This window comes from Diplotaxodon limnothrissa, linkage group LG9, assembly GCF_057381915.1.
Source record: "Diplotaxodon limnothrissa isolate DT_005_m linkage group LG9, D_limnothrissa_male_GT1.1, whole genome shotgun sequence".
Classification (NCBI taxonomy): domain Eukaryota; kingdom Metazoa; phylum Chordata; class Actinopteri; order Cichliformes; family Cichlidae; genus Diplotaxodon; species Diplotaxodon limnothrissa.
Genome location: NC_140604.1, coordinates 20,581,767 through 20,604,338, shown reverse-complemented (window position 1 = coordinate 20,604,338; position 22,572 = coordinate 20,581,767). Strand labels below are relative to the sequence as shown.

General features: G+C 43.3%; 1 protein-coding gene across 1 annotated transcript in view; it reads left to right on the top strand.

The window, feature by feature from the left end:
* Positions 1 to 22,572, top strand: part of gli3 (GLI family zinc finger 3) — a 99,058-nt gene that overhangs the window by 16,537 nt on the left and 59,949 nt on the right. The window contains exon 2 of the mRNA XM_085362108.1: positions 2,053 to 2,226. Within this exon, the coding sequence (XP_085218234.1) occupies positions 2,094 to 2,226 (133 nt within the window). The 5' untranslated portion in view covers positions 2,053 to 2,093. The remainder of the gene's footprint in view (positions 1 to 2,052; positions 2,227 to 22,572) is intronic.

The following is a 22,572-nucleotide window of genomic DNA, read 5'->3' as shown; positions in this document are numbered from 1 at the left end:
AGTGTGATGGCCTGGTGCTGCTTTGCTGCTTCAGGACTTCCTGTAATTGATGGAAACATGGATTCTGCTCCCGGAGAATATCCGGCCAGCAGTTTGTGTCTCGAAAGCTCAAGAGCATTTAGATTAGTCCACCTCTGAATATCACAAAAAACAAACAAAAAAAACAGAACAAAGTGAAGTTTTTGGAGTGACCTCAGGAGAGTTTGAGTTAAATCAGATTGAGATCCTTTGGCACAACCTCAAAACGAGCTGTTCATGCTCAAAACCCTCTAATGTGGCTGATTAAAACAATTCTACAAAGAACAGCGGACCAAAATTACTCCACGGTAATGTGAAAGACTCATTGCCAGTTAACGTAATTCTTGATTGCAGTTCTTGCTGCCAAGGGTGGCACAACCAGTTATTAGGTTTAGGGGGCAATTACTTTTTCACACAGAGCCAGTTTGGTTTGGATAAAATCATCATCATCTAAAACCTGAATTTTTACTTAAGTTACTTAATATAAAACGTTGCTTGACGATCTGAAACACATAAGTGTGACGAATATGCAAAGAACTAAGAAATCAGGAAAGAGGAACATACCTTGTCATAGCACTGTACATGTATTGCACACGCTCTAATGATTATAACTCGCTCAGGCTGCTTAACCCCCACCCCAGAAATGAAAGCATTCACTCTATCAAACACATGCAGCAGTGATTTGAGATGATATCAGTTCAAGTAGGACAAAAATGTCTTTGGTTGGAGATGACGGCTACGCATGTATTCATGTGGGAGTGATTAGAGGACAAGCTCTTGTTTAATTCTGTTTTGATTGGTAGTGGTGTAATTGCATTGTGTTTTTTTTCCTCTCCTTTTTTTTTGTAAGGCAGCAATTGCTTACAGATGTTGTTGTCGGGTCAGAATGGATGACAGACTCTGGTTTTTCAGGGGGTGGGGAAAAAAACAAACAAAGCGCACAGTGTTTGTCTGAAGTTTACCCCTCACCACTTCCCCCTTGCCTTCCTTCCTTGGGGAGTTGGTAAAAATCAGCTCGCCCCCCTCTTTCTTTGAGCAGCACTACTCTCTTTGCATCACAGCTGACTTTACTGCCTTTGTATCCATGCGTGTTTACAGAGAGGAGGACAATTAAATAGTACAGTTGGGTAATTAGCTGCTCTTTATTGTAAAGAAAATCAGTCAGACTAAATATTTCCAGTAATTATCCAAGAATTACGGGGTCTAAGTAAAGGCTTTGTAACGGACCAAATGAAACTGTCCTATACTTTGTGTAAATGAGTGGTTGTGGTGTATCACCATGTTGTCTCCATAATCAGAGACCTCCATGACCTAGATACAGTTGAGCTTGTAGACAGCCTCTGAGGTGCTGAACTGAGCAGCATGTCTGCTAGACTGTTGGCTGAACCCCTTCTAAACCCACAGACAGTATTAACTTGAACCACCTTTATTCTTTGAAAGAAAAATTGCCCGGCACCATGATATTCCCAAAAGGGCCTTCAAACAACCCTTGTTTTTTCAGGACTGTGAATGTTTCTCTCTCTGTGGTATCCCCTTAAGGTTTCTCCTTTCTCTTTGGAAAGACTGCTAGAGTGGGATTATCAGTATATCCACAAGCTGCCTTTACTTCTATTCTGAGATATAAAACCTAGTCGGGATGTCCTGCCGCACTCTGTTTATAGAGTTGTTGTGTTTTTGACAAGATGTCAGAAGTTTAGCGTGACAGCTGAAAACAGTCGCACTAAATTTTGGTTTTGGATATTTAACCGCAGTTAGCGAGGAAGGAAATCAGGCCCCTGACAAGCAGATCAGAGCCCAGCAGGTTTGAGTTAAAATAAATCAGTGTGAGCTCCTGGATTGACCCTCAGTGTGCTCTGGGCACCATGAAAAGGGAGGACTGGATCTGAAGTTTTCCTCACAGGGTTCACAGTCTATTTCTGAAGCATTCTACAGATAACATTAGAAAAAGTAAACTTATTGCTAACTTATTAATCTTCTAAATATATACTTAATCTTTGCATTCACCGGGTTTATCTTCTGTTTTTTCTCCATTAGTTATCCCGTCTCCATGAGGTCTTGAGGAATGAACAATCGTCATGGAAACCCAGTCCCAGGCCAGTTCAGCAGCTGAGAAGAAGAAGAGGGTGGAGACCATCGTGGCTACCAAGGGCTCATTAGCACGAAGTGACATCAGTGAGAAAGCAGTGGCCTCCAGCACCACCTCAAACGGTACAAGTCACCTCTAACTGAGCTGCAGTAATTTATGCCAATAACCTTTTGATCTTTCGTAATATAGCCACAAGCCGCCCCATTAGTCAGATTACTCTTTGAGTAATAAAAGTCCACAATTGAAGGAATGCAATGCACACAACTTATATTAAGGTGTTGTTTTTTCAGCTGGGACGACTGAAAATAAAAAGTGCATTCAGGTTAACCAGATCAGATAACAAATGCTATCCTAATGTGTGCATGAACATACTACTGAATGAAAATTTCCTATCCATTTTCATGTTTTATTTTGCTAGAGTCACAAAAGCTTTTGTTATTCAGCATTTTTTGGTCAGATGAATTTCAGACCTCTGTGAGTTTGGTTACAATATGTCACTTCCTGGCTGAAAAATTAAGTGCCAAAGCCTGCAGTTCCAAAAATAGCCACCAGCTCCAAACTGTAACTGGTTTACAGTTGTCTTAGACTTACAAGACCGGGTTTTACAGCAGAAATATGGATATGTACTTGGGAAAAGAGAAATTTGGTTCTCAATAATAAATTTGATGCCCCGGTAAAGGTAAAAAAACAAAACAAACAACCCCAAAATGATTGATGAACTTAAATATAAACTTCCTTATTAAGAAGTCATTTAAGTCATAGGCATAGTGTGGCAGTGCATATACTTAAAATGGACTGCTGCTGACAGGCAGCCTCATTACATACACTACACTTAAAGAAACAAGAACCTCTGAATGTTTGTATCAAAAGGTACTGCAAGCGTTGGGTTTGGTTCTAATTGTGTCACGGCCTAACATTTTGAATACTTATACTGGGATTATGCTTTCCGCATCCACAAGTTCACTAGGATCCAATAGGATCCACTTGGGTCTGCATGATGTACATTTCATCATCAGATAGTTAGCATGAGGGTCTGTGAAGATGTCTGTTTTTTATGACTTTGCAGACTTGTCAGCAAAATTTACATTACAATGCATGCGCCGCAGGAAGTGAAGTGCTACAGGAATGATGTTTTAAGGCTGTAAAACCCCTCACTACACACTTTATAAACTTTTCTCAGACAGGCATGAACATTTTCACGCTTTTCTCTCTTGTTTAAATACTCTCAAAGTTCAAACCTTCGTAGAAAAAAAGGTCCAGTATTATAGTCTGAAACCAAAGGCACCCGCAGCTGCCTTTGACGGTGCAAAACCTTTGGATGACTTTTGTTTTCACTCCCATATTTGATTTCTTTACCACTTTCCCGCTAGGCCACTATGTAACCGCTACCTGTCTGCTAGTCATAAATGAAGCTACTTGTACTAACAGGCCAACAAAGTAGTCAGTGTTCCAGTTTTTATGCATGTATTTTATTTGTATCTAACTTAGCATTAGTTAGCAGGTATCTGTTTCTGTGTGATGCATCCTTTCAGGCAATGGATGCACTTTGCTAACAAGCTAGCTTGTACTAGCTAATAACAAAGACATACGATCACATATTGGTCCATGAAATCACAACAATGACTGCTGCAAGGTCACAATAAAGTCCACAAAGGGTGACGTGATGGTGTCTACATCCATCTTCTATCTACAGTCTATATGTATCAGCGACCATCACTCAACATGTTCGAGCTGTAGGGCCACTGAACTAACCGGCAGTCCAACGAGTATTATAGGACTTAAACAACCATCTAAAGATTTAGACACCCACTGTTTTTTTGACATAACTCTTTCTTTATTTTCATGGCTAACAGTGAGTCAAATACAATGCTCACTGGTAGCAACTTTGACATGTTTACTTAGCAATGTCTTTAACACTTGCTATTAAAAGCTGCACGGAGCTTGCGCTTAATTAAGCTTGTCGTCATTCAGCCTTTCATTCCCAGTTCTGAGCCTTGGAGTAGAAATATTAGACTTTTTCTTTTGTTCAAATGAAAGTCATAACAAAATCGGAGCTGAGATCACCATGGCCTAAGCTGCAGCTGCGCTCATTAGCAGTGAGAGGATTTGGAAGGTTTTTGGGGGTATGGAGATTTGACTCTCGGAGGCAGAGCTGGTGGCCTGATAGAGTGTTTTGTGACTTCCTCTTCATTCTGCTGATGTCAAACATGATCATTCCAAGTGTGAACGGAAGACAAACAGTCTAGGAAGGGGTAAATAAGTCGCTGTGACTTGCTCTCCATATGGAAGTTATCACAGGAAGTAGGTAAGCTAATGCATCCTGAAGCATCTTGGGAACACTCTCACTCTTACTCATTCCCAGATGGCTGGCTCTGTTTCATTCATTAAAGGGACAGTAAGAAAAAGTTTACTACGGAAAAAGCATGGCTGTAATTTGGAACCGTGATTGTGGATTTTTCTTAGTAATGTGCTGATAATTACAGCTCTAAACGGCGCAAGCTTTGTCTTAAAAATCTCCCGTTTGCCACGTCACAGGGCGTGCTACGACTTTGCACTCCCTAAAATACAGTAGTCCCATAACTCACTTGACGAGGGGAGGGATGATACTTATCTGTAGAGAAAGGTCCCTTTTAGATCTCAATCTCTCTCTTTGAATCATAAGATAGCTTACACATTCTTTGTGTGGTTATAATTACAGCACATTCCCCATTCGGCCCCAGAACTCATAACCTCTTATCAGGTGTAACCCTACACTCGCCTCAACTTTAACCCTCGTAGCCCTTGCCCCAATGCATCCATCCAAACAAAAGGTAATTGTGAGCAGCTGTGGAACCCCAGTGACTGGTTCATCTTATGAAGGGCCGGCAAAATATTTCCCCCCGTCAGGCAGAGTAGCGGCCCCTGATCTCAGCACAGCAGAAACCCCCACGGAGTGCCTGGCAATAGCGTGCTATGATAAGTTGTGAAAAGTGGAAAACAATTAGGGAGGGCAGGTGGACTGGTTAGTGTGCATGTTTCCAAAGATATCTCTGCTACCAGGAAGCACAGACGTCTTCTGTGACCGTGAATCAGCTCGGAAACGGGTATTGATCTGATCAGAGCTTATTAGTGATGATAACCTTAAGCTGCAAAATCCTCCCTTCATGTGCACTGCAGCGATAATTCCCAACTTAAGCATTCCTTGCTCCTTTGCTCTCTTCTCCATAGTTGGGTTTGTCCGGGATGAACAGGCCCCGGAGTAATTATTGAGTCTTGGTAGAGCGTTCCCACATGGTTAGCTAAATGGTGGCTTCATCCTGTGTACCATTCATCTCTGTGTCCCCTCCTTTTAGCAGTGACAGCTCAAAAGAGCCGACTGTGCCACAACAATGCTGTGATTGGTGCTCTTTAGGAGGGGTTTGGAGATGAGGGGGGGTGGGGATGAAGGGGGGTGGGGGGTGGGGGTGTCTCTCCCCGCCAATCCTCATCATTCAGCAGGCAGGTGGACCACAAAGTCCCTTGATTCTTTTGTTAGGTCCTACGATTAAAAAAAAGATGTCCATGCTCCTTGGTTGGATAAATCCTGTCGTCATGGGATAATTTGCTAATAAAATAAATAAATAAATAACAGGGTGGGGGAGCTAAAGGACTGGTTATTTGCAAAGGAGAAAAAGAATAGTAAAAGTTTCTGGTTGGTTGGACGTTTATGATATGAGTGCTGCCGATCCAGGGAAGGAGAGGGAGCGAGTGTAAATAATAGGATGGGAATTGAAAAAGCGGGCTCAGTTTAGAAGATTGTCAGTGAACGCCGCTTCGACTGCAGAGCCTCTGCAAAGCATGTTATTAAGTGGGCGAGTTGGGATGCTTTAATGGGCGTGCTTAAAAGGGTGAGAGAGTGAGGGTCTCAGAAGGCAAACAAGTTAAGCCTTAAAGGGCAACAAATGTTAGGCTTTCGTGTAGGTTACTGCAGAAATCCCCAAGCAAATGGAGAGCGTGGCTAAAGTGTTTAAAGAAGAAAAGGAGCACTTGACTACACTGAAAAAAAAGGAAAAAAATCTTGAGATGGGCAGACAAGGTTGAATGATACAGAGAGATGGGTGAGGAGGGGGGGTGATAGAGGAAGAGTGAGGGGCCTCCTTCTTTTTAGGCAGCCATTTAAATGATCAACAGTAAATAGAGGGGAATGTCATCTGACAGAAATAAAGTTCCCGTTAACAGCAGGGATGGAAAGTAATTTACAGATACGCTGTCCCCGCCATCTTTGTGCCTCCCAGATAAGGTTTCATTTCAGAAACGGATAGGAGACATTTTCACTTACGGGCCCCCATTCTGGGACACCTGTGATAACAGCTTGTGGACCCCTAATTGAAAATGGGTTTCAAAATGGATTTTCACTTTTCTTCCTCCCTCTTCTCCCCCCTCTCCATTTGCTCCCTCCCTCATGACTAACCCCCTCCTCCCTCCATCCCCACGAACACCCAGCCCCCCTTTTTTTTCTTTCCTTGGCGTTCCCTTGTCGTTGGCAGAGGGAGGCAATATTGGAAGGACAGGGAGGGAGGGAGGCTTGAAATGGAGCACTGGGAGCGGATCATCCCTCAGCCCTTGTCACAGCTATGACAGCCGCATGATCCGTCTTATTAATGAAATCATTGATCACTTGATGGGACTCATAATCAACTGTTTCTCCACTGTGTCCTGCCCCATCTCCTCCCCCTCCTCCTCCCTCCTCATGCTGTCACCTCTGCTTTCCACTTTTTTGTCCCTGCTGCTTATCCCCCCCCCCCCCCCCCCCCCCACACACACACACACACACACACACACAAACTCACACACACACACAAAAAGAACAATACCTACCATAAAGGAAAGTTATTCATGAATGCATAAATTTAATAGGAACACTCAAACACAGCCTGACTATAACTGTTATCAGATGACTCAGCATAATGAGGAGATCTAACGGGAGGATTGATTCCTTAAATATTTTAAGTGCTGTTTTCTTGAACTGTTGTTTTTTTTTCTTTTCCTAAAAGGTGATCTGTGTCATCTGTATTTGTGCTATATGTTTTTTTTATGGGGACCAAAGAGGAAGGCAGGGGCCTCTTCATGTTATCCTGCTGGGGGCTCTGCCTGTGGGAGCTAATGAGAAAGAACTGATGGAGGGATAAGGGACCTCATGGGAGCGCTGCCTGGCCCGTGGGTCAAACAGCACAATGGAGGAGGCGTTATAGACCCTGACATGCAGCCCCACACAGGAAAAGTGGCTTTAAGTGTCAAACGACCGCTGTATGCTACATGCATAATACATAGAAATGCATAAAAACACATTGTGTTAGAATTAGAAGGTATACATAGAAGGTGACAAAATGTAACCATAGCATGCTCTTTTATGATAGTACATTATGAGCTTTCAAAGATAAATATTGAAGCTACCTGTAGAATTGTAAAATCACCATGTGCACACGAGGCGGATGTGCTTTGCCTTCACTGGTGAGCCATAGCCATTTCATGGACTTCTGCACTGAAGGCAATTTCCTGCAGCAGCAGGAGGACAGACTTTGGCAGAGCCACCTCACAGGGGCCTGAGGCGCAGGATTAGCTTAGCCTCGCTGCTACTCAGGGCGGAGGGGAACCTCAGCAGCCCAACCCACTCCAGCGTTGCCTGGCCTCTCTCGTCTGGCACACTTCTGCCTGCCCAGATCTGCCTGCTGGGGCTTCGCTGCTCCCTCACTGCTGGAGGATGCATATAAGCCGCCGCCTCAAGACTTCTGAACACTGCAGTGGTGCCACCACAATTTAGCTGTAGTGGAATTGCATCTTTTTTTTTTTTTTCCACTTAGTGCTACTTGTTGTAGATAGAACAAAAATCAACTTAATTACAATGTAGATCTTCTTTTTGTGCTAGCCAGCTGTTACAACAACACTGGACTTAATATAGCAACTGCTGAGATCCACCACAAAGACAAGAGACAGGGCAAAAAACAAAAACAGGAAATGATAATCAATAGAAGCATCTCTGAATAAGCCACATGTTTTTACCGATTTGCAAAGGAAACTGAGTGAATGCACAGCAATAGTCTAAACCAGGAAGTCTGCAAACCGTATTAGATAAGGTTACCCCTTTTCCTTATCTTCGAGTAAGTTTGGCAATCTCAGCTTTTGTTAAAAATCTCAGTATTGTTTTTAACGTTAATGTTGTCTTTCAGCAATGATGCTGAATTCTGTGGGGTATTTTTTTATGTGTGTGTATCTTTAGATACTAAAACAAATTGTAGTTAAATGATTTCGAATTCATGGCATGCATACATCTCAAGTCTTAGATTTTTAATATGTTGTGAGAGTTCGTGTCACAGCGGCTCCTTAAAAAAACAAAAACAAACCCGAGGTCATTTTTACCAGAAAGGCCCAGGGGTCAAAGGTCATGCAAGTCTAAACCAATGACCAGCCGTTTAATGACAGATCAGCTTGTCTCATGAGAGAGGATTGGTGCGTATTGACCAGCTTCAATCTGCTGTGTCTAAGGTCCTGCTGGCTCCTGCTGCTCCCCTCAGAGAGCGAGGCCGGCGGCCTCGTAAACCCGTAAACCCATAAACCAATAAAGTGGGGAAACAGTAGTTGATTATTCTACCATTCTGCCCATTTGTCGGGAGGCATCAGTGGCCTCCCACCTGCCAGGAGGAACAAAGCAGGAGTGTCACGACCCGACCGGGAGGGTTTATTGTGGCGTGTTTTTCTCTGTTTGGTTTGTTTGCTCTCTTCTCTTTGGATGAAGGGGCAACTAGTGGCCTTGCCACCAGGGTTGGATTTTATATAAAAGAAAAATAGGCTTCGATATTGTCTGTATAGTTTGATTTTATTTACAAAGATGTATTTATTATGCACAGTGAAACATTTTCAGAAATAATACCAGCTAGTTGGCTTATGAATAACCTGTGGATTCTTTGTTTTCTGCAAAATAAATACATAAATAAGCCAAAAAATATAAAATTATTAATATATTATAGAGTTGTGAAATCATATGTTATGTGCACAAAGAGCTAGAGTCAGTTTTTTTAAAATATATTTTATATTTTTTACCTTTGTGAGGTACTTACTGCCTTTTATAATTAGCTTTTTGCATGAAAGATATTTCCAGGCCATTTGCTGCTCTGCGCTCTAAACTCACTGGATTAAATCAAGACATGCTTTCAGATTTGAGAGCGCAAAAGGCTCTGTACTCCCTAATCTCTCTCCCCTGACCTCTACACCCTCTGGGCCTTGACTCTCACCCTTCCCTGTGCTTTCCCTCCCCTTTCTCTGCCCAACTCTCTCCCTTCCAGTGCGAAAGAGGAGCTAGGATCAAAGGCCATAAACCATGGCAGTGATTTCTGGTGATTGATTAGAAGCAGAGGTTGAGAAGCAGCAACTCTCTCCCCTCAGTTCTTCCCACCCTCCGGTGCTGTGCACGTATTCTCCCAGGGCTCTCGTAAATAGCTCAGGCTTTAAGTGTGAAAAGAGTTGCCACGATTGGCAGACAGAACCCAGAGAACACATCCGTGCTGAAGCGGCTTGGCCAGTTTTTCTGCCTTTTCTTTCTGGACGGCAGAGGGGGTGTCAGTTGATAAGAACCATTTGTTGTCTTGCTCGGATCTGGGGAGGGACAGTGTAATCCCTTCGCCCTGGTCTGTTCGCAGACCTGGAGGAAAAGAGCAGAGGAGAGGAGGAGGAATTGATTTTCAGAGTGAGGGCATGCGGAGAATTGAACTCAGATGTGTACCACAGACAGGGTTTGAAAGAAGCTTTCTACTTGCGGGGAAACAAACGTCTGTAGCTTACAGCAGAGGAGGTCGTGCAATTTGAACTTGAGCAAGTCCTTCTAATGTTAATCAATTGCATAGCTGTCTTTCACCATTCCCGCCTCCCGCCCGCTCTGCCTCCCTCCCCTATCCCGCGCACAACTCAGCCCGGAGGCCTCTTGACAAGCAAGTGGTCCTGTAAAGGCATTTTAATAGGCCACGGTCATTCAGTGGCATGGAGATGAATGCTTGAACCAGATCTCCAGCATGCGTGCTTTTGCACAGACACAAATACACTTGGATCTTCCGGTCTTTGCTACCCTGCATGATCTCACCTGGAGCTGTGAGTCTAATGATGTTCAGAGTGTGGGCCTTGCAGCGACAGCTCCGGTCCCGGGGAGATGTGTCTCATGTCAGACTTTGCGCCAGACAGACTCCAATGAGGAAGAAGGGGGGGAGGTGGTTGTGGTGGTGGTGGTGGGGTGGGTGTTCTGCATTGCAGCTGGAGCGAGGCCAAAACTAAAAGTGCAATTCTCTGATGGTTTTGTCTCTCCTCTGTGGTATTTACGCAGTGATTGAGCACATTTTTGGGTGTCATGGAGTATCTCATTACGCCCTTAAAAGCTTTTTGTCCGTCCACATGCTCTAAGATATGTACACACGCGTTGCAGACTGTGGAAACTCAGTCATGCGTGCTTGCAAACACCCTCGTTTTCTCTCACTTTTCTCCAAAACTGTACACGCACATTTGGTGCAGCTGGAGGATGGGGTCGTCGTTATTAACTGTTTGGCGACCTCATGACTTCATCTTCGGTGCTGTCAGAGGCGGCCCATTATGTCTCTGCTCGGCTCAATGGGCTCTTTGTTCTGGCTTGGCTCTGGAGGAGCTCAGCATGTGGCTGCGTGAGTCCAACAGTCCCACTGCGGCCCAAAGGGGAGAGGGAGGAGGATGGAGGTGCTGGGAGGTAGTGGATGAAGAGAGGCAGAAAATGCAAGGGGAAAGGGATGAGAGGAGATGGAGGAAGACTGAGAAGATTTGGGGAAGACATGGGAACAGGAAGTAGGCTTGGAGTGTGAGCTGAAGGCCAGGAGTGAGTGAAAATGCACTGAAGGAGTTGGGGCGTTGAGAGGGAAAATTGGGGGACTTAAGGATGGAGAAGAAAAAGAAAAGCAACAGGCTACAGGTGAATCCTGTGGTAGCCTTAAGCATTTTAAGTCAGCTTTACCTCATCACACCAATTCATTCCAGTTCGAGCAGCGGTTTATGATGGCAATGTGTCACATGAGCTCCAACGGCCGAGTGTGGGATTAATGTAAAAGTAATGCAGAGATTAGAGAAGGAGGATTCCAGTGGTGGGAATGACAGGAGAGGTCATACATGAGAGGAGCTTATTACTGAGCAGGGACATCCACAGGAAGGGGAGATGCAGGGGGGAATAGTCGGGGAAATGGGAAGTGAGGTAAATGGACGCAGTGTAGACGGAGGAGATTTGATGAGGAAAAAACGAGGAGTGAAAAGGTCGAGAAAACAAACACAAGGACAGACTGCAATACATCTGGTCAAATAGAAGAATGTGGAACGGTACAGGGAATGGTAAAGGCTTCGATTTATAGATTTTAGGATATTTTTTAAACAAATATATATGCATTTGATAGGTGATGCTAAATCTGGGTCAGTTATCAGTCTGACATCATAGTTTCATTTTAAGAAAAGCTAAGTATCCATTAAAAAGTTTATTTTTGTAACAATGTGGCCAAAGATGCTTGCTCCACTTTTCACATTTTAAGTATTTGTATTTGCATCCCCTTCATCGTCCTCAAAAAACAAACCTGACTTGCTCCATGAGAAGTGAGTCCTTCACATATAAATATTAAAGTTTTGGTGCTCTAAATATTACTGCAGCTAAACTTGGCAGATGGTCCTTTGGAGCAGATTTATTCATATTGCATATTTCTCTAGAACAAGTAACAATACAATTTTTCCACAATGTCTCAGTTCACCCACAACATTGCTTTGACTGTACTCGTCTGAAGTGGATTTAAATTTTAAAGTCGTGGACTTTAAAATTATGGTTTTTGTGTTTGTACATGTCACTCAAGAGTGACATGTACAAACAATCTTTAACTTCCAGGATCCTCTCAGATAAACATTCCCTATACTCCATACTACACTTTACGTTAAACGAGCATATAGCCCCTCAGTCATACTTTACGCATCCTGTCTGATCTAACCTGTGACATATGAGACAATTTCTCCAGCAGCTAGTCCCATAAATTGTCCACACCTGCAAGTTTCACTGTGTATTGTGCTTTCTCTCGCATTACAGAGGCATTTATCTAATCACATAGAAATCTTGTGCTTTTTCATTTCCTCGCTCACCTCCAACCTTCAGCCCCTTCCCAACAGACAGTGGTTAAGTCTGTTTGGCCAACATGGCAGATCCTCTAATCTGCAGGGCTTTCCCTGCCTGCAGCAGACACTATAATGAAGTTGTCCACATCTCACCTTTATTTTGAGAAGGAGAGGGCTGAACTACCCTCTGTTATTAAGCCGGCACTCCCGCTGATATCACACATTGGGGGCAGGTGAGGGTCAGGTCTTCTGTAGGAAATGTGGCCTGACTATTAAGCGTCATAAAATGACAGCATGTTGGAAAATCTTTATGAAGTGAACTGTTAGCTGCTCAGTCTTGACGATTAAACTGGAAAATGGGCCAATGTTATTTTAGATAATTAGAGTTGCAAAAGTAAAGTGTTGATTCACTTTTTTGAAGCCAGGGTGGATTAACGTGCGTGCCAAAGAACAGCCCCTCATTGTGGGAGCACAGTGAAGTGAGTCTGTTGAGTTGTTTTATTTTTATGGCATTTGGCTTGTAGTTTGGAATTCTGATTGTCATGGTCTCTGAAAAAAAAAGACCTTTGCGTTTAAATGTGATGGGTTAGAAACTGTAAGCATTACCAGCTGCAGCATCAAAGCTGCAGGCATGCTGTTCGTTTAACCCAGATCCGTCACACTCACATGTAGCCCCCGATTCAACCTGTAATGTAGACATTCAGCAGAAAGCATGAGACTGGGACTAATGCAGATTTATGGTTGCAAATTAACTCCCCTCAAAACTCCCAAACTGTGATATGTCAATGATTGCTAGCTAAATTTAAATATATTTGGAGAGGTACTTTAAATAAACACAAGTAAATGTATCCCTGTAGGTTTGTTTCACTTACGTTGGTTGACTGTTCAGTTTCACAGGTATGACAAGTTTGAAATCAGCAGTTCATTCATCTTGCAGCTTAAACAGAAAATGATTTAACTGCGACAGCTGAATTGTGATTGGGGAAAGTGATGACAGAAAGCAGGAGGAGGCAGAAAAAGGGTATTCGCATGAGGTGTTTGGTGAGATAAACTAAATCACGAGCTACTCCGTGAGAAACCTGCATGAGTCCAAAACTGAATCTACTCCACTGGCCTGCTAAATTGCATTGCAATGGTTGATTGCTTGTTATGTAGCATGCAACATTAGCAAGCTAAACAAAAGTCAGCTAACAGTTTGTACAAACTAAGATAAGAAACTTGAATTACGTCCAAACCTTATGCTTCTCAACAAGCTTAGCCTGAACACAACAAAGCGTACTTTGGAGGAAAGAATGTTTGCTGTGTGTTTAAATACAGGCCAGTAAACCACCTTTAGAAATGTACCGATGCGGTGACTAGCTTGCTTGTGCTGTATGCTATGTGAAGCAAACTCTTGATAAAACAGTATTTAGTCAGTCATTTGCCCTTCAGGGTGTATCTCCAGACTGCTTGCTGTGATGCTATCCCCTGCTGTATGCTAAGCATCGACACTAGCAGCTTTCACTGCATTCCGGTTGAAGTCGGAAGTCAGAATTTTCAAGACAGAAAGTTGGAACAACCCCACCAACATGACTAAGTAAGCCAAGATGGCGGCTGTAGAACAGTAAACACTAAAACTGTAAGGGTTAGATTTATTAAGCAAGGCTGAGCGTGGTTAAGCAATCCCCAAATAGTGCTTATAGGTGTGGTTAGTTTTACCAGAGGTGGGACCAAGTCATTGTTTTGCAAGTCTCAAGTAAGTCTAGGGTTGCCAACTCCCTGAAAAATAAATAAGGGACACCTCGTGGCCAGGGCCGGGCGACCCAATTGTCTTCACCCTTCCCAGTGTGGTGAATTTTCTAGCTCTTTTTTTGTGTGTGAAATTATTTTTTTAACCATTTGACTTGAATTTGATTTAAGTAGATGTGTATTCTTTGTGATATGAACACATGTGAAACAAATGATCATTTAGCCATTTATTTTTAGCTCACAATGACAACATTAACACGATAAAACAGGTCTCCTTCTTAAACAGAAGCCTGTCATGCTTAACTTTTGAGAATATAAGTAAATCTTTCTTTAAAAGAACTCTGTCCTGCTTAACTTAAAATAATAGAAAACAATAGAAAGAAAAACATTCTTGTAACAGTGCACATTTAGTGCATTTAGTACAATTGGCTTCAGTTGAGGTATTATTTCAGCTTTTCTAATGCTAATCAGCTGCTCCTGTTTGTAAACCCGCTTGCTCCCATGATTACGCATCTTAACTCATCATCATTATTCATCTATGTATTACTTTTATGTATTAGTCATCTATTTGTTGTAATCATCTATTCTTGCAGTTGTTTATTACACAAAATAAATTATATTATCACACTTCTGGCCACATAGCGCTGATATTCACTGCACATGCCCATATTAACTTTTTCCAGCCAGGTGTTTTCCTTTTCCCATTCTTCCCTTTCTCTGAGGGGGAACAAACATTGCTGCTCTAACGCTGGGCTCACACTGTGCAGTTTTAGGCCCATTTTGAGCCGATTTTGGCCTTCATCGTGCATCGTGTAGTATACGTGGGGTAACGAGAAGTGATTAACACCTCACGACCAGCTCCCGATCATCAATCGCTCGTGAGGGTCTCACCACAGCCGCTCACACTGCTCGCGCGCAAACACGTAAACGTTGGTGTAAAAGATGGAGCAGCACGGCTGTGCAGCCTGTGATCTGGACACAAGCGATGGAGGCACAACTTGTAGAACTTTGGAAAGCTCATCCGAGCCTTTTCGATGTGGCATCACAAAATGATCACGACCACAACAACCGTGAAAATAGTTGGATTTACATTGCTGCTCAGTCACAGCTGCCCGATCAATGTTTTTCATTAGCAATTTAGCAAAGTTGATGGTGGTGGTGTGTGTGTCTGTGTGAGTGTAAGACAGAGAGAGAGAGCGCGACAGATTTTCTGTTATAACCTTCATTTTATGGAGGCACAGTGTGAGCACTCAGGTCGCATCAGAGCATCGGGCGGTATAGTGTGAGACCTGCATCGTGACCTACCAACTGCGAGTCAATCGTGCAGTTTGAGCAGGAGCTGAATAACGTGACTGAAAAAAATCGCACAGTGTCTGCCCAGCTTTAGGTTTACTGTCGTCCGAGACTTGCACCGCAGTGTCTGCGTTTGTTTCCCTGTTGGCCATGCTTCTTGTTGTGGTCATTTGTTGTCTTCCGGTATTTTCTCCGTAAGCGACCTTTCCTCGACCAATGAGATGAGCGGTAATCTGAATTGTCATACTCGTAAGTGTGCTGTCAGCTCATTGGTCACAAAGCAGGAGAGGGGCTGGGAATTATGTTTTCAAACAAAGCGTTAATTCCATTAAAAGTTATAGACTACTTTTGATTCTCACTGTATTACGGGACAAAGTGCGTCCCTTATTAGCTCAATACGGGACGTGTACTTTTGTTTCGAAATACGGGACGATTCCGTATTTTAAGGGACGGTTGGCAACCCTAAGTAAGTCTCAAGTCTTTATCCTCAAGTCTCAAGTCAAGTCTCAAGTAATGTCAGGCAAGTCAGAGTCGAGTCTCAAGTCACTGGTGTAAAAGTCCGAGTCAAGTCACAAGTCTGAAACTTTGAATTTCAAGTCCTTTCGAGTCTTTAAAAAAAAACAACGAAAAAATAATGTTGCAGTTATATGCTAAATGTAAATATTAGACCATGTAATTTTAAATTCTGTGTTTTTCTCAACACATGACAAAATAGTGAACTTAGAAAATATACACAAATTGTGAAATTGCACCTCTTTAAAATGCAGCTCAATTAAACCTAGCTCCAAGAATAATTTTCACCGACAGTTCTGAGATAAGCTGCATGTTATTCTTGGATGCGGTTGTAGGACCAGCTTTAAAATTGCATGACAAAAATATCATACACATTAAAAATAACTGTATCACCAACGTAGCCTGGACAACATTTGCTAGTTAGATGAAGTCAGCTATCTCATCTTACCATATTTATATGCATATTTATAATCATACGGTTCTTGGAGTGAGTGCATACACTCATGAAGTTTAGTAACTTCAGGTCACTGCAACAAGCCCAGGTACAGTTTACTGACGGATGGGTGCAGGACCTTGAAATGCACCGTGTAGAACGAAAGACCATCGTACGTATCATAAGTTTACCAGTCTCACAAATTGTCGTCATAAATACACATTCCTTAACCGTTTATTAATAGGACCTTTGAGCTCAACGGTAATTAATTAGCAGTGGAAATAATTTCTGGTAGCATTACAGAAATGTAGCAGTGACAATAATATTGTATGCTGTAATCGTACTGGGCAATTAGTGATACAAAAAACCTGTTTTATCCTGTGAATAAAAGTATATGTTTTTGTCAGTGTACCATAATAACAGAAGCGAAACGCAATATTGTGTCAGGACAATTCACTATTTATGCACAATAAATAAAGGAGCATAGCGCGACAATTTCTGTTCAGCGCCAGACTTGCTTGTAACCTATATCACTAATTATGTTATGAAAATGACGCATTAACTACTAAAAAACACTGACCTTCGTGTAAATGCTTGGAGCAGACTAACCTGTGAGCTGGAGTGTTCTGGGACGTTATATTTGACCTTTGAATGGCTGCAATCCAGGCCATCCGTCGCGTCTTTGTTACTTCGGAAACATGGCTCGAACAATTTCTCCTCAATGACGTAATCCGATAACAACCGATCTCTTTACCCGTCGGCTTCCCGTGGCTGTCATGCGACCGGCTATTGCAGTTAATAATACAACGGCTTCTTGACATTTTTGTGTTTCTTTTTATCGCTGTGTGACTGATTTTAATTGAAAGCCTGCGTGCGCTAGTACCGCTTGCCACGAGTTCCCAGAATCCTTTGCGGTTCTACCCGTGAATGACGTCACATTTTCAATCTCTATATAATATGCATGTTAAATTTTATATTTGGGGTAAAATATCAAGTCTTTTCAAGTAAACCGGTTCAAGTCCAATTCAAGTCCCAAGTCATTGGTGTAAAAGTCCAAGTCAAGTCACAAGTCTTAGAACATTTTTTCAAGTCAAGTCTAAAGTCATAAAATTAATGACTCGAGTCTGACTCGAGTCCAAGTCATGTGACTCGAGTCCACACCTCTGAGTTTTACGCGTCATTTACAAAAGTTACGTCCTTTTGGAAACAAGGTTATTAGTTAATTAAAATATCAAGCGCAAAAAATAAGACTCTCGGCTGGCCTGGGAACGCCTTGGTATTCCCCCGGATAAGCTGGAGGAGGTGGCTGGGGAGAGGGAGGTCTGGGCCTCTTTGCTTAGGCTGCTGCCCCCGCGACCCGGCCTCGGACAAAGCGGATGAAAATGGATGGATGGATGGATGGAAAAAATAAGACACGCTTCTTTCTTGTATTAAATATTGACAAACTTAGCACTAAACTGTGTGTTGCTCACGTTAATAAATGATTGATTTAAATATTTTCTTTGCATGCTGACAAGAAAAACTCCGCAAAATACATACGCAACAGGTCAGTTACAAAATTCTCAAAATACAATGTGCTTGCTACGTAAGGATTGACAGTACTTTTAAAAAAATGCTAAAATCCAGTTTTGTGCTCGCGTAACGCACTGGTATATTTAGTCCTTAAACTTTTAAAGAAGAGCATTAATGAGGGTCTATTCATGAGTGTGCTGCAGGGGTGCTAAGTGTAAGAAAAAAAAAGCTTTGTTCTGTATTTCTTGTGGTGGATGAATGTTCTACCTTTCCGAGGAGCTCAATTCCACAATTAAGTCATTCCCAGCTTCAGCATCCGACTCCTGAGGCAATTGTAACGCAGCATTTGTCGCTGTATTGCTGTAACTGTAACATGTGGTAGTTTCCTAATCTGGAGAGCTTGAGGTTGTGATCCTAAGGATGTTTATAGTCCTTTTTTGAAGTAAGGTATACCTATTCTTCTTGATTTCTCTTGACATCTCCCCGCATTCAATTCCTGAGAAGCCAACAAACCTTTCTTTGCCATCTCTTTTTTTCTTGCTACTGCTATTTTCTTTAAATTTATAAATAAAAAACTGGTTGCTTTCAACCTAAATGAATCCCCATAGAGCCCCAGCAGTTTTTTCTTTTTTCTGAAAGAAGTACTGTGCATCCTGCAGTAGGGAACGTGCACAAAGCTGTGACCCACCCTAAAACTGCACAATAATTTGTGCGGTGGAAAATGGTCTACTCAGTCACTGAAATAGGATGAAGGCGATCAGCCTTCTTCCTACTGTTAGAGCATTTTTAAATCATTTGGGAAGTGCTTTTTAAATACAGTTTCCAAAGTAGAGGCTTCTGGAACGACTTCACCTATTTATAAGGTGCATAGTAAAAGAGGAAACGGTCATAACCATGATAAAAGCCACGAGCTGACATGTGTTTGAGTAGCAATAGAGCTGTACTATTTGTACAAGTGTTTCTGGCATTTTGACCTCGTCAGATGCCGTTTAAATTGGATGCGGTATGAATGATGTTCAAGCTTGACTCTCAAAAAAGTTTCACCTCTGTTTTCTTAGCTGCTTTGCAGGTGTGAGAAGAGATCAGCAGCAACAGCACAGGCAGTGAATTAGACAGACAGATCTGAACATCCACGGGCTTAATCACCATGGAGGAGTGAGTGAGGGAGGGAGAGAGTCCACTCTGGACTTAGATGTTCACTAGTCATTGATAAAGTGCTTAGCAGCAAGAAAATTAATGAATCCGGCCTGACTGGGGGAGCGGGGGGGGGGGGTTTGGTTGGAACGGGTGGGAGAGGAGGAGGGGTGTGTACGGGGGGGTAATCCTGTTCCAGCTAAATGGCTGATCTCTCTCATTCCTCAGATATCAAATGTCAAAAGTTAAATTAGCCTGCTAGCCTCAGATACGAGTTAACATGCTTTTAAACGGGTCGTGGGGCGGCGATTTCTGTCTCCCCTGGGAGGGCGGGCAGGTGCCTTTGAAGTGTCTAATTATCCAACTCCCAGTAAGTGTGGGCAAACTATCTTAATGGGGTTCTCAATGTCTCAATGCAATGCACTAAAAGGCTCTTACAAACCTTTACCCCAATGTGTGGATGTGTTTCTCTACGTAAAAACTCATTTTGTTTACATGAAAGGATTTGAATTATAAATGCACAAGGTTTGCGCTAATAAAAGCTGATTATTCATGCTTAGAGCTTTATAAATTCTTATTCTATACTAAAAGGTGAGATATAGCCACAGTGGAATTTTGGATCATGTTTGATGTGCTTGAAATTACTGTATTATTTTTTTTATAATTTTATCCCAACTGTTGGCTCTGCATTTCTTTGGCTGGATATTCATTTCTCTTGGCGAGCCGTCCCTAATCTGAGTGCCACAGACTTGGTCCGGATCACTGTGGTGTCAGAAGCGGGATTCCAGTGCTATGGCCCAGTGGAAAGCTGGCCCACTCTGGTCTGGTGGGCAGTGTGCCCAGATCCACCCTCGAAGACAAACTATCCCATGCGGACATGACTATGCCCTCATCTGCCCTAGCACATAATCATTTTATATTGTTGCGGAGGACATTACAAAGGTCTAACAGGTTATGGCTGATGATAGCTGGCTTGTGACAGTCTGAAGCAATGCTAATACAGTCTATGAGCCAATCAGAGCACTAAATGGCATCTTTTTGCTTTGAAGCCTTGATCAAATGCATCTCTTGGTGTTTGATTCCTCAAAGAATACAGGCCAAGGTGCCCTTTGAGTGAAAAACCTTAAAAGCTGTAACTATCTGTGGTCAAAAAGGCATCAGTGTGCTTTTTACAGTCAGGGCTTTCAGCTCTCTCACTGCGATGCTCATTGCTCCCTCACAATGTGGCCCTGATGAAATGGTAGTGGGGTTTCGGGCAGCTCTACGGTGGGCCTGTGCCCCTAATGGGTGAATAAGGGGTAGCTTAGGGCAGGCGGAGGCTTGGCACGACACAACCCTGCTGTGAGGCTGATTTGAGGTGAGCGCAAGGAAAGAGAAAGGAGCCAAGCAGGCTTTGATTTGCCCCTCCCCAGCCCCGGGGCCTGGAGGCTGGGACTGTGAGATGCTGAGGCTCTGGGTGCGTCCCAGAAGACCCCCGGCGGCAGAGAGAGCAAGCTGGGACCGCGAGTGGTGGAGCAGGGGGCTGGGGCGTAGGCTGCCGAGAGCCAAATTTAGATGTGGGAGTCGTCAAATTTGCCTAGATGAATATTGAAGAGGGCATTTGCGGACGCTGTGTGGGAAATCAGCCGCCGACAATAGACTGCTAACCAGGAGAGGGAACATCCTGACCTCTCTCTGCAATTCGTCCAAGCATCAATCAGGCACTGATAGTTAAATAATGTACCACAGCGGGTTCACTCTGCAGAGACAGAATCAAACACGAGTGCAGAGTGAGAGGGAGCTAACTTTTATATTTGCTGAAGTTCCCCAGACGTTTAGACTGGGGGATTGCTAACTATCCTGCCCACAGATATCAGAGTAATGACCTCATTCTGCCTTCTGACATTTAGATGTCTTTGTTAAGGAAGTTGTTCAAAAGTCAACCTTTTTAGTCAGATACATCAAGGCTCGCTAACCTTCACATAATGCATAACTGAACCTTGTTCTGTGGAAGGCCCCGAGCTCCTTGTGGCATTGAGCCTATCAGCCAAGAAGTTGATCAGAAAAATACCTCACACAATTGCAGTAATCCCCTACGCGCTTGCTGTTGGGTTTGGTAGAGCTTGAACGGTCTCTCGCTCTCTCCCTCGTATTTCAGCCTGCACTAATCGTGAATGATTCCCTCTGTCTTTAGCTCCAATGCCAGGGCCGGTGAATCAGGTACATAAGCCTAAGCTGCTTGGAGAGGTAGTCTTATTAAACTCTAGCCAGCTGCTGGAATTTTTCTTCCCCCTCTCATTGTTAATTGGGGAGTCTTGAGTCTTTCCCGGGAGTTGATTTGCAAGAGAAAGAAAAAGGGAGCAAGAGATTATTGCACAGGAGGAGAGGAGCTTTGAAGAAGTGTTTTGTGATTTCACCGCATATCCTCCACTCCTCTTCTCCTTGTTCGCTCTCCATGTGCTCCCCAGCCAAAACGTGTTTGTGCCACTGACAAACAGCGCTTTGAGAAGTTCGAAGGTGGAATACAGCGCATGTCTGGCTTTGGCTCAGAGGTACAAGAACACCCCTTCTGATATTTTGAGCTTTTAGAAAAAGTGGTAACTGGGGATGGGGGAAACTATGGTGCGCAATGGCCCTTTGTACAACATGCATGTCCCAACTTTGGAGACTCTGACTGAGTTCAGGCCAGAAGGCGAATCAGACGGTTGGGAGTGAGGGACCGATTGGCATGTGGAGGAACAACAGTCCTCGTTCTTAACCTGCGCCTCTAGAAAATGCCTTCAAAAACAACAAGCTGAGCGTTTTGTTTCACTTGCTGTTTCTTTGAATTGGCTGGGCATCCTTAACTTTAGCCCCCCTCTTGTCCCAGGGCCCAGTTCTAAGAGGTACTGGCCCCACTCCATATCTCATTATCTCTTTCAAAATTTCATTTTGTCATTGCATCCACGCTGTCTTTTATACTGCCATATTAAAGGCCATGCATAGGGTTTTCTTGAAAGGTATTTGAACCAGAATCCTACAATAGACACCCCAGACAAGAGGAAAAAAGGGAGAAACCTGGGTTTTAGGATTTAATGAGCGGCTTGCTGGGGGTGAAAGAAGGATAGAAACCAAGTGAGTGAGAGCAATACAGAGTGCATTTGTAGAGGGTCAGAGAGAGAGAGAGAGAAGGAGGAGAAAGAGTAGTAAGGGAGGAAGAATGCAGGAATGGAGCACCAGGTACCATTATAGTGGCAGAGAAAGCTCCTGAAATACTAGAGCTGGGGCGTGTGCTCTGATCAGGACGGCAGTGAGCACAATTACCTTCTTTTCAAATCCTTCAGTGACACTGCGGGAGGAAGGAGGACTTTGAAACTTGAAAGGCAGGAGCTCGCTTTCAACCTCAAACGCGAGCAGGAAAGGGCTCTGAAATTTGTTCAGTGCTCCCCATCCACCATTAGCTTGTTTCTTCCTCTCGCCTCCAGGCATTTAAGCGCTTTTTGAAAAGATGTTAAGAAATTCAATCACCATAGAGAGAGCGGGATAGTTCTTTTTTCTGTTTTTTTGAGAGGCATGCTTTTCCTCTGGTCCACAGAGGACCGGCCTGCTGCTTTTGTGTTGGGCTGAATAGACCTGCAAACTGGTAGAGGACTGGATGCGGCAACCATGGGAAAAGAGAGGGAAATAAAAGAGGAATGAAAAATGAGGGAGGGAAAAGGGGAAAGGGTCTGCTGGGCTGATGGTCAGAGTTGGAGAAGTGTTGCAGGGTTGAACTTTTCAAAGTTGCATG